At 40.0% G+C, this 12,309-nt stretch overlaps 1 protein-coding gene across 2 annotated transcripts; it reads left to right on the top strand.

The window, feature by feature from the left end:
* The first annotated feature begins 333 nt into the window (after positions 1–333).
* si:dkey-245n4.2 (uncharacterized) lies at positions 334–4,907 on the top strand. 2 transcript variants are annotated; one of them, XM_061279877.1, is made up of 6 exons: positions 334–696; positions 1,223–1,623; positions 1,847–1,991; positions 2,123–2,230; positions 3,114–3,204; positions 3,282–4,907. In XM_061279877.1, the coding sequence occupies exons 1-6, from the start codon at positions 498–500 to the stop codon at positions 3,478–3,480; spliced, it is 1,143 nt and encodes a 380-aa protein (XP_061135861.1). In that variant the 5' UTR covers positions 334–497; the 3' UTR covers positions 3,481–4,907. The 2 variants fall into 2 exon arrangements, with proteins under 2 accessions (XP_061135861.1, XP_061135860.1); XM_061279876.1 differs by having other exon boundaries at positions 335–696; positions 1,844–1,991.
* The last annotated feature ends 7,402 nt before the right edge of the window (positions 4,908–12,309 follow it).

The following is a 12,309-nucleotide window of genomic DNA, read 5'->3' as shown; positions in this document are numbered from 1 at the left end:
CTAGTAAAAAAAAAAAAAAAACGGAATTACTCAATGATTCATAATTACAGCTAACGTAACGAAGAAGGATTTATTTTGTGGGTTGTTTGCCAAGCATCACAATAGAGGGGAAAAACATCACGTGACCACGCTGGCCTCCAGGACTGTCCCATTTCTCAGCATAATGAGTGGGCAATCCTATTCAACTTGGAACAATGTTTTCTTCCATTAACAGATTTATGCCCTTTAAAACTATTTGCAACTGTTGCTCATTTGCATGGATTAGATCGACGACAGCGGTGGGAAGAAAAGTAAAAACAACTTTTTTGCTTAGAGGACGGAATTACGGAAGCATGCAAACAACAGGGGTGAAGAATCTGCGATTGTTCACATTTCCATTGATTGGTTTAAAAAAATATTGCATTAATAAACCAGCAATTGCCAACACATTTGTTTGTGCTTCTTAAAGGGAAAGTGATATGAGGAGTGACGGCGGTCCCTAGGAGTTTAGGAAAGGAATGCCACCCTACCCTACCTCACACCCCTGCTTCCATTCATCCACTCACTGCAGTAATTCATGCAAGAGCGGAGAGAGGCAGCATGAAGTCCACTTCCAGCTACTTGCACTTGTTCTGTCTAACCGGCCCACTGAAGTGTTTGCAGCCATGGGGAGAACTCTGAAGTCTGTTTACCTCCTTCCACTCTTCATTTTGACTGGTGAGACATGTTAAGAACTCTTTGTTTACTCATCTGGTGACAGTTTATTTTTCTTTTCTTTTTTAAGTGTCTCGCTACTCTTACCAACGTTTGCTTATAGTATCAGTGCTCCACAAAGTTATTTGTGTATGTTCCACAGCTTAATATCACAAACAAAACGTTTTCTTGACGGCGAAGCAAACATTGGTACGGTTTGTTCAAATGTTGACTTATTTGCACTTTGATTCTAACTCGTTCAATTTCAACAACTGTAAATGCAGACAACCATGCATTTTAATGCATCGAAATGTTTGTTGCGTAAATGCGGAGAGACAAGCATTCACACCAAAGTAGTAGTGCTTGGTGATCCTAATTATATTTTGGATCAATGAATTAAACCTAACAACAAGACCAAAAATCCAACAGATGGCAAAGAAGTAATACTGTAAACTACAAGGGGGGACGATGAAAACAGGTTTAACATCCCCGACTGGCTATTCTAGAAATGATTATGAAGACTTTTATTCTTCCCCTTCCCCCTGTACAGATGTATCTGGCTTAAACATCCGAAACAAGCTGCTGGGCACATGCCTTCAAGTGGAGGACAGTTTCCCTGGAGGGAGGGTCTCGCTGGGACAATGCGACCCACATTCAGCCTTCCAAGAATGGCTGTGGTTGCCTGAGAGCCAGGCCCTTAGCAACCACTACACCGGCGAGTGTCTGACCGCTCCCCGGGAGCAGTTTGAGGGCGTCCACCTGCAACCCTGCCACCTTCAAAACGGAGAGGCCCGGGGCCAGTTCTCAGCCGCGTCAGAGGTGGATCGCGATGCAGGTAGCCAGCAATGGTCCTGTTCCAAAAAAGGCCACCTGACTTTGCTCGGTAAGGGGCTGCACCTCAGTGCGACGCAAGATTCCACTTTGGTCTTCCTATCACAGGACCATAAACAGGTAAGGACTTACTCGATTCTTTATCAATTATTTATGTTCTCAGTGGGCGGCCATTTTGTCTTGTACAGTCACTTGGTGTCGACTGAAGATGACATCACAATATCAGTCGACAGCGATTATCAAAACGAGACAAAATGGCCGCCCTCGAGATAGAGACAAGCGTGAGGATTTGTTTTTTCAAAGGTAAAAATGTTTGTGCCATTCTATTTGGATTCACAAGCAGGGCAGCAGGTGGAAGACGCTGGACAACCAGACACTGTGTGATGGGAGGGACGCCAAACACCATCAGCACCAAAACCACCAACCACACCACCACCCTCCATTAAAATCAATGGAACCGATCCTGTCTGATATGGACAGACAAGCATGTAAGAATTGTTGTACAGACAGTTCACTTGAATTGACAGATTAGCTTTACACTCCCTTAAGCGGAGAATGGAGTCATTTTATCCAAATCTATGTCCAGTTTAATCTGATGTATCTCTCTTCTTCCTAACAGATGAAGCTACATTTAATGATGGAGTCACAGAAAATATTTCAGATGTTTTTTCCCAAAGCACAAAATCCCCTGAGGATCCTACCATGGTTTTCTTCACTATGGACTATGGTACAGTAATAAACATTTCAGTTGATTCCCCCTTGTGCAGTTTGAAGAGAGCAAAGATTAATTGCAATTTGCCTACTCAAGTAAATGTTTCTTTCCTACCACTAGATGGGGCTATAGTATAACAATAAGAGGGAATGTTTAGACCAGACTGGGATATGATATTAATTGTATATTTATTTGCTTCCATCGCTACAGTGAAGCAAGCCATAACTCATATGATTTATTTATAGTACAAAGAAGTTTAGAAAAGATGCAGTAACATTAATGTATCTGAATTTTAAACTTCCTTTTCTGCTTCTATGTACAAATACTGAAATAATTAGTTGTACAGCTCTTGATCAATATTGTGTTTGTGGAGTTAAGCACCATTTTTATCCATTTCAGGGGGCGGCCATTTTGCCACTTGCTGTCGACTTAAAATGACATCACAGTTGTCAACCAATCACTGCTAAGCTTCAGAAAACTGGTGACGTGATTGGTTGTGACCTGAGACCTAGCAATTGTAATGTCGTCGACAGCATGTGGCAAAATGGCCGCCTTGAGATGGATAAAAACAAGTGGATTTTGCCATCTTAAGTCATATTCCACAAACAAAACACTGTTAGTCTGCACAGAACGTATTACAAAGAACATTTTTGGGTAATATTACATTTACATTTGAAGAATAAAACCCCTGCCTTGTTTTTATGAGCCCTTTTCCCTACTACACCACTGTACTTTAATGTTGGTACTTTTTTACATGGTGCTTGGTGTACAGGGCCCAAGAACCACCGGTGTAAATATACTGCACCTAGTGGAAGCCCACAAAACATGTGGAAATGTTTAAACGACTTAATGAGTAGTTGTATCAAAGTAATGATGTGCTGCTTATGTACCTTTACAGGCATGAGCTGGAAAATAACCATGTTGGTTTTAAGCTCCTTGGCTCTGGTGCTTGGGACTGTCATTCTTATTTTCAACGTTTATTCCAATAGGTGAGTGTAAACACACCGACGTAAACTTGAGGTCAATGGCGTCACGCTGTCTCAAATGTTTTGTCTGAGGGAACCAGAAGGAAGAAGGTGGTGTGTGTTTTGAAGTCGTACGCTCCAAGACCGGAGGCGGGCATTCCGGGGTCCCCCGTGCCCTGCGAGAGAGCCCCGTTAACAGAGCACGCCATGCGCCATCCGCTCTCCTCCCCTACTATGCAGAGAGGAGAAATCCTGATTGAGTGGAAAGATGGCACAGTCACTCCATTGTATGAAGCCTGAAGTGCAGTCATCACAGTGAACTGGCAACAGAGGCCGCGGAAATGTCATTTTGGGCAAATTGTAGTTCGGCATTAACATTTTTTATCTTTTTACATAGCTCGTGCATTTTTACTGCACTTTTTTTTTGCAAATGAAGTTTGTACAGTTCTAAGATTTCATGTCAAGCGTGTAGAACATGAATTCTTAAGTATAGCCTAAATAAAGAAAGGAGTTTCTGTTAGTTCAGCTTTAACATGTTTAGTTAAGGATTTGTTTTTGGGGGCTCAAAAATAAAAGTCCTGTAACTTCAAAAAGAAAATAGAACATGATCTGAATCTATTAAAACCACTGACTTTGCAGGTTATTTTTTGTACATTTATTAAAGATTCGTTTGCACATACAGAAGACGAATGGCCAAATATTGCGTGTGCGTGTTAGACAAAGCACAATTCAAGTTTGAACACAAAGCCATTAAATGTTTACCCATGCCTGCTCCAGTTAGTTAAGGAATAGCATGAAATATCTGAAGAGCACAACATCAGCCTGTAGCATGGAAAATTCACAGCAGGTCTTATTTTTCCCTTCACTTTTGGGGGTTGGAGTGCTGCTGGGAGTGTTAAATCACTTGCATGTCAACAACAATCAGCAGATGTGCGTTTGGAGAAGCCAAAGCAGCATTGCTTTTTGCTCATTTGTTCAAATCAACCTTGAGGGCTTACTTTTCATATTATTTCTTGGCGTTAGGATACAAATAGTGCATGCAGTTTTTAAACTAATGACAGGGAGCCGAATTGAATAAATTGCAAAGTGCACCGCCGCATGCCACGCCGACGCAAACCACTTCTGCATGTTTGGGAAAAACAAGTTTTTCTTATGCTTAGCGTCATTTCTTCATTCAATCATCCGAACCGCATTTACTGAATAGATCAAGTGAGATCATGTCCAAGTGGTTGACTTTTATTGCCTTAAAAGATCTCAAAAGGTTAGTTACCTAAATGATGTTCTGCTAAGCTGTCTTCATATCCGTTTAAATTGACGTGCGTTCGGTCTCCTGAAGGATCTTCCTGTCATGACGTCAGAAGTCTAAATGCATTTTTTTTTTTTTTGCAAGAATTATTTGCATTGTCTATTTCCCACGGCTATGTCCAAATATTCACTTTATAGTCCCCCACAAATCAGATGCGTGTCATGGCTAAGCGGCGCATTAAGATCTCGACTATTTAGTTCCTGCTATAATAAACTTTTGAATGAACGTCCATGGTCACTACAAGTGCATTGCGGGTAATTTGAAGTGCCCTATATATAAGGTACAGGTGTCAAACTCAAGGCCCGGGGTCCAGATATGGCCCGTCACATTCTTTTATGTGGCCCGCGAAGACAAATTGTGCATCAAATTCGTGTCATTACTAGAATTGCAAATTGTCTTCACTTTTAATTTTTTTTTTTTTAAATATTTGACCAGTTTTTACTCGTCTGGTTTGAAAACGAGTTTGTTTTGTAGCTTTTACTGTACAGAATATGAGGTGCTCATACATTTATTTTTTTTATTTTTTTTTCCTTACACATATTGAAATCCAGCCAGGTGCAAATGTTTGGGCTGAGACTTTGGTATGTACAACCTGGCCCAGAGGGTTGTACTACAGCCTTTAAAGCCATGCTCCATGACAAATGTTGTCAAATGAAATAAACTTGGTATGTACGATGCCATATTGAGGCAATTATTCAAAGGATGAAAGCATTCTGTGTTTGAAAGTAAGGATGAATGGGCTTTTTTGGAGCAGACCTACATTTCCTCCTTTCTGCGACATCTCGGCCTAGAACTTAAACCTCATGAATGTAGACTCAGGACATTTTGCCCCCCCAAGCATGAGATACAAAACACAGAACAAGCACTTGTGGAAAACATGCAGCAAAATGTAACTCATAATAATAAACTCATGTAATATGTAATAAAAAATTCATAATAATTGTGTGAAGGCGAAGGCCTTCACACATATGTTATTCTACACCATTCTCTATTATTGTGTGAAGGCGAAGGCCTTCACACATATGTTATTCTACACCATTCTCTATTATTATTGTGTGAAGGCGAAGGCCTTCACACATATGTTATTCTACTCCATTTACTTTATTGTGTGAAGGCGAAGGCCTTCACACATATGTTATTCTACTCCATTTACTTTATTATTATTATTCTTCTATTTTATTCTCCTCACTTTTTTGTCCCGTTTCATCTTTCACATAATTCATCCGATTCACTCCATTCCACTTTTCACGTATTCCAAATATTCAGGAAAGGGTGGCTTGTATTTTTCTCATTCCGAAAATTTTCCGATTCCGCAAAATTCCCAAAATTCCGACAAATTTTTCCCCATCCATTCTTAATGGCACATTCGACATTTCACAAAATTTCGTTTTTCACCTCTAACTTCTACATTTTTCAACCGATTCAACCCATTCCAACTTTCAACTGTTCATCTTTTGCCTACCTATTCCACAACTTCCCACTTACCAAAAATTCCAAATTTTCAAATTTGAAATTCAACCAAAATTCTCTCAAATTCCGTTATTCCACTCTAATTTCTACATTTTTCAACCGATTCAACCCGTTCCAACTTTCAACTGTTCATCTTTTGCCTACCTATTCCACAACTTCCCACTTACCAAAAGTTCCAAATTTTCAAATTTGAAATTCAACCAAAATTCTCTCAAATTCCGTTATTCCACTCTAATTTCTACATTTTTCAACCGATTCAACCCGTTCCAACTTTCAACTGTTCATCTTTTGCCTACCTATTCCACAACTTCCCACTTACCAAAAATTCCAAATTCTCAAATTTGAAATTCAACCAAAATTCTCTAAAATTTCGTTTTTCTACTCTAATTTCTACATTTTTCGACCGATTCAACCCATTCCACATTTATTCCCCTTATTCACCTTATGCTTACCACATTCACTCCCATTCACCCCCACTTCCACTATGCTTCCCACATTCACTCCCATTCACCCCCACTTCCACTATGCTTACACAATTCAACCCTTGACCCCCAATTCCAGTGTGGCGGCCATCTTGGATGACCCTGAAGTGCCACCAATGAACCCAGAATGAACCGGAAGTGCCCCAAATCAAACCGAAAGTGACCCCAAATAGACCGGAAGTGACCTCAGGTAAACCGGAAGTGACCCCAAATCAAACCGGAAGTGACCCCAAATGTACAGGAAGTGACCTTTTTAGACCGGAAATGACCCCTAATAAACCGGAAGTGACCTCAGACGAACCGGAAGTGACCCAAATTAAACCGGAAGTGACCCAAATAAACCGGAAGTGACGCCAAATAGACCGGAAGTTACCCCAAATAGACCGGAAGTGACCTCTGGTAAACCGGAAGTGACCCCAAATCAAACCGGAAGTGACCCCAAATGAACCGGAAGTGACCTTTTTAGACCAGAAATGACCCCAAATAAACCGGAAGTGACCTCAGCTAAACCGGAAGTGACCTGTTTTAAACCGGAAGTGACCCAAATAAACCGGAAGTGACCCAAACTAGACCGGAAGTGACCCGAATCAAGCCGGAAGTGACCTTATTTCAACACTAAGTGCCCCAAATAGCTACATTTGCGCTAACGTCTTCGTTTTTTGTCCGATTTAACCCGTTTCAACATTTTTACCCCAAAAGTGAACCTCCTGAGGCCGTTTTTTTTGGTTTTGTTCCAAATTTAGAAAGATTTTGGCGCAATTGCTTTTTTTTATTTTCCCATTCATTCTCTATGGGGATTCAACATTTGCTCTAACTTCTACATTTTTTAACTGATTCAACCCGTTCCAACTTTCAACTGTTCATCTTTTGCCTACCTATTCCACAACTTCCCACTTACCAACAATTCCAAATTTAAAATTCAACCAAATTCTCCAAAATTTCCTTTTTCTACTCTAACTTCTACATTTTTCTACCGATTCAACCCATTCCAACTTTCAACTGTTCATCTTTTGCCTACCTATTCCACAACTTCCCACTTACCAAATATTCCAAACTTTCAATTTTGAAATTCACCACAAATTCTCCAAATATTCTACATTTCTCAAGTAATTCAACACGTTTCAACATCGTTCGGCAGCATTCCCCGAAAAAGTTATTCATACATTTCGCCTTCACACGCAATTTCTCCAGAAATTGCAAAATTCTAGTTATTATTATTATTCTATTTTATTCCCGCCACTTTTTTGTCCCGCTTCTTCTTCCACAAAATTCATCCGATTCACTCCATTCCACTTTTCACGTATTCCAAATATTCACGACATGAGCGCTTGTATTTTTCTCATTCCGAAAATTTTCCGATTCCGCAAAATTCCCAAAATTCCGACAAATTTTTCCCCATCCATTCTTAATGGCACATTCAACATTTCACAAAATTTCGTTTTTCACCTCTAACTTCTACATTTTTCAACCGATTCAACCCATTCCAACTTTCAACTGTTCATCTTTTGCCTACCTATTCCACAACTTCCCACTTACCAAAAATTCCAAATTTTCAAATTTGAAATTCAACCAAAATTCTCTCAAATTCCGTTATTCCACTCTAATTTCTACATTTTTCAACCGATTCAACCCATTCCAACTTTCAACTGTTCATCTTTTGCCTACCTATTCCACAACTTCCCACTTACCAAAAATTCCAAATTCTCAAATTTGAAATTCAACCAAAATTCTCTAAAATTTCGTTTTTCTACTCTAATTTCTACATTTTTCGACCGATTCAACCCATTCCAAATGCATTCACCTTATGCTTCCCACATTCACTCCCATTCACCCCCACTTCCACTACGCTTACACATTCAACCCTTGACCCCCAATTCCAGTGTGGCGGCCATCTTGGATTGACCCTCAAGTGCCCCCAATGAACCCAAAATGAACCGGAAGTGCCCCAAATCAAACCGAAAGTGACCCCAAATAGACCGGAAGTGACCTCAGGTAAACCGGAAGTGACCCCAAATCAAACCGGAAGTGACCCCAAATGTACCGGAAGTGACCTTTTTAGACCGGAAATGACCCCTAATAAACAGGAAGTGACCTCAGACGAACCGGAAGTGACCCAAATTAAACCGGAAGTGACCCAAATAAACCGGAAGTGACCCCAAATAGACCGGAAGTGACCCCAAATAGACCGGAAGTGACCTCTGGTAAACCGGAAGTGACCCCAAATCAAACCGGAAGTGAACCCAAATGAACCGGAAGTGACCTTTTTCGACCGGAAATGACCCCAAATAAACCGGAAGTGACCTCAGCTAAACCGGAAGTGACCTATTTTAAACCGGAAGTGACCCAAATAAACCGGAAGTGACCCCAAATAGACCGGAAGTGACCCCAAATAGACCGGAAGTGACCTCTGGTAAACCGGAAGTGACCCCAAATCAAACCGGAAATGACCCCAAATGAACCGGAAGTGACCTTTTTAGACCGGAAATGACCCCAAATAAACCGGAAGTGACCTCAGCTAAACCGGAAGTGACCTATTTTAAACCGGAAGTGACCCAAATAAACCGGAAGTGACCCAAATTAGACCGGAAATGACCCGAATCAAGCCGGAAGTGACCTTATTTCAACACTAAGTGCCCCAAATAGCTACATTTGCGCTAACGTCTTCGTTTTTTGTCCGATTTAACCCGTTTCAACATTTTTACCCCAAAAGTGAACCTCCTGAGGCCGTTTTTTTTGGTTTTGTTCCAAATTTAGAAAGATTTTGGCGCAATTGCTTTTTTTTATTTTCCCATTTATTCTCTATGGGGATTCAACATTTGCTCTAACTTCTACATTTTTTAACTGATTCAACCCGTTCCAACTTTCAACTGTTCATCTTTTGCCTACCTATTCCACAACTTCCCACTTACCAACAATTCCAAATTTAAAATTCAAACAAATTCTCCAAAATTTCATTTTTCTACTCTAACTTCTACATTTTTCTACCGATTCAACCCATTCCAACTTTCAACTGTTCATCTTTTGCCTACCTATTCCACAACTTCCCACTTACCAAATATTCCAAACTTTCAATTTTGAAATTCACCACAAATTCTCCAAATATTCTACATTTCTCAAGTAATTCAACACGTTTCAACATCGTTCGGCAGCATTCCCCGAAAAAGTTATTCATACATTTCGCCTTCACACGCAATTTCTCCAGAAATTGCAAAATTCTAGTTATTATTATTATTCTCTTTTATTCTCCACACTTTTTTGTCCAGTTTCATCTTCCACATAATTCATCCGATTCACTCCATTCCACTTTCCACGTATTCCAAATATTCACGCGATGAGCGCTTCCATTTTTCTCGTTCCGAAAATTTTCCGATTCCGCAAAATTCCCAAAATTCCGACAAATTTTTCCCCATCCATTCTTCATGGCACATTCGACATTTCACAAAATTTTGTTTTTCACCTCTAACTTCTACATTTTTCAACCGATTCAACCCATTCCAACTTTCAACTGTTCATCTTTTGCCTACCTATTCCACAACTTCCCACTTACCAAAAACTTCACATCTTTTATTTTGAAATTCAACCAAAATTCTCTAAAATTTCGTTTTTCTACTCTAATTTCTACATTTTTCAACCGATTCAACCCATTCCAACTTTAAACTGTTCATTATTTTTCTACCGATTCCACAACTTCCCACTTACCAAAAGCTTCACATCTTTTATTTTGAAATTCACACCCAATTCCTTTTCCCTTCTCATTTCTACATTTTTCAACCGATTCAACCCATTCCAACTTTCAACTGTTCATCATTTTTCTACCTATTCCACAACTTCCCACTTACCAAAAACTTCACATCTTTTATTTTGAAATACACACCCAATTTCCTTTTCCCTTCTCATTTCTACATTTTTCAACCGATTCAACCCATTCCAACTTTCAACCGTTCATCATTTTTCTACCTATTCCACAACTTCCCACTTACCAAAAACTTCACATCTTTTATTTTGAAATTCAACCAAAATTCTCTAAAATTTCGTTTTTCTACTCTAATTTCTACATTTTTCGACCGATTCAACCCATTCCAAATGCATTGACCTTATGCTTCCCACATTCACTCCCATTCACCCCCACTTCCACTACGCTTACACATTCAACCCTTGACCCCCAATTCCAGTGTGGCGGCCATCTTGGATTGACCCTCAAGTGCCCCCAATGAACCCAAAATGAACCGGAAGTGCCCCAAATCAAACCGAAAGTGACCCCAAATAGACCGGAAGTGACCTCAGGTAAACCGGAAGTGACCCCAAATCAAACCGGAAGTGACCCCAAATGTACCGGAAGTGACCTTTTTAGACCGGAAATGACCCCTTATAAACCGGAAGTGACCTCAGACGAACCGGAAGTGACCCAAAAATAAACCAAAAGTGACCAAAATAAACCAGAAGTGACCCCAAATAGACCGGAAGTGACCCCAAATAGACCGGAAGTGACCTCTGGTAAACCGGAAGTGACCCCAAATCAAACCGGAAGTGACCCAAAATGAACCGGAAGTTACCTTTTTAGACCGGAAATGACCCCAAATAAACCGGAAGTGACCTCAGCTAAACCGGAAGTGACCCAAATAAACCGGAAGTGACCCCAAATAGACCGGAAGTGACCCCAAATACACCGGAAGTGACCTCTGGTAAACCGGAAGTGACCCCAAATCAAACCGGAAGTGACCCAAAATGAACCGGAAGTGACCTTTTTAGACCGGAAATGACCCCTAATAAACCGGAAGTGACCTTAGACGAACCGGAAGTGACCCAAATTAAACCGGAAGTGACCCAAATAAACCGGAAGTGACCCCAAGTAGACCGGAAGTGACCCAAATCAAGCCGGAAGTGACCTTATTTCAACACTAAGTGCCCCAAATAGCTACATTTGCGCTAACGTCTTCGTTTTTTGTCCGATTTAACCCGTTTCAACATTTTTACCCCAAAAGTGAACCTCCTGAGGCCGTTTTTTTTGGTTTTGTTCCAAATTTAGAAAGATTTTGGCGCAATTGCTTTTTTTTATTTTCCCATTCATTCTCTATGGGGATTCAACATTTGCTCTAACTTCTACATTTTTTAACTGATTCAACCCGTTCCAACTTTCAACTGTTCATCTTTTGCCTACCTATTCCACAACTTCCCACTTACCAACAATTCCAAATTTAAAATTCAACCAAATTCTCCAAAATTTCGTTTTTCTACTCTAACTTCTACATTTTTCTACCGATTCAACCCATTCCAACTTTCAACTGTTCATCTTTTGCCTACCTATTCCACAACTTCCCACTTACCAAATATTCCAAACTTTCAATTTTGAAATTCACCACAAATTCTCCAAATATTCTACATTTCTCAAGTAATTCAACACGTTTCAACATCGTTCGGCAGCATTCCCCGAAAAAGTTATTCATACATTTCGCCTTCACACGCAATTTCTCCAGAAATTGCAAAATTCTAGTTATTATTATTATTCTATTTTATTCCCGCCACTTTTTTGTCCCGCTTCTTCTTCCACAAAATTCATCCGATTCACTCCATTCCACTTTTCACGTATTCCAAATATTCACGACATGAGCGCTTGTATTTTTCTCATTCCGAAAATTTTCCGATTCCGCAAAATTCCCCAAATTCCGACAAATTTTTCCCCATCCATTCTTAATGGCACATTCGACATTTCACAAAATTTCGTTTTTCACCTCTAACTTCTACATTTTTCAACCGATTCAACCCATTCCAACTTTCCACTGTTCATCTTTTGCCTACCTATTCCACAACTTCCCACTTACCAAAAATTCCAAATTTTCAAATTTGAAATTCAACCAAAATTCTCTCAAATTC

The sequence above is a fragment of the Syngnathus typhle genome, linkage group LG5 (assembly GCF_033458585.1).
Source record: "Syngnathus typhle isolate RoL2023-S1 ecotype Sweden linkage group LG5, RoL_Styp_1.0, whole genome shotgun sequence".
Lineage (NCBI taxonomy): Eukaryota > Metazoa > Chordata > Actinopteri > Syngnathiformes > Syngnathidae > Syngnathus > Syngnathus typhle.
The sequence above is the reverse complement of the archived record's forward strand: the minus strand, read 5'-3'. Positions and strand labels throughout refer to the sequence as shown.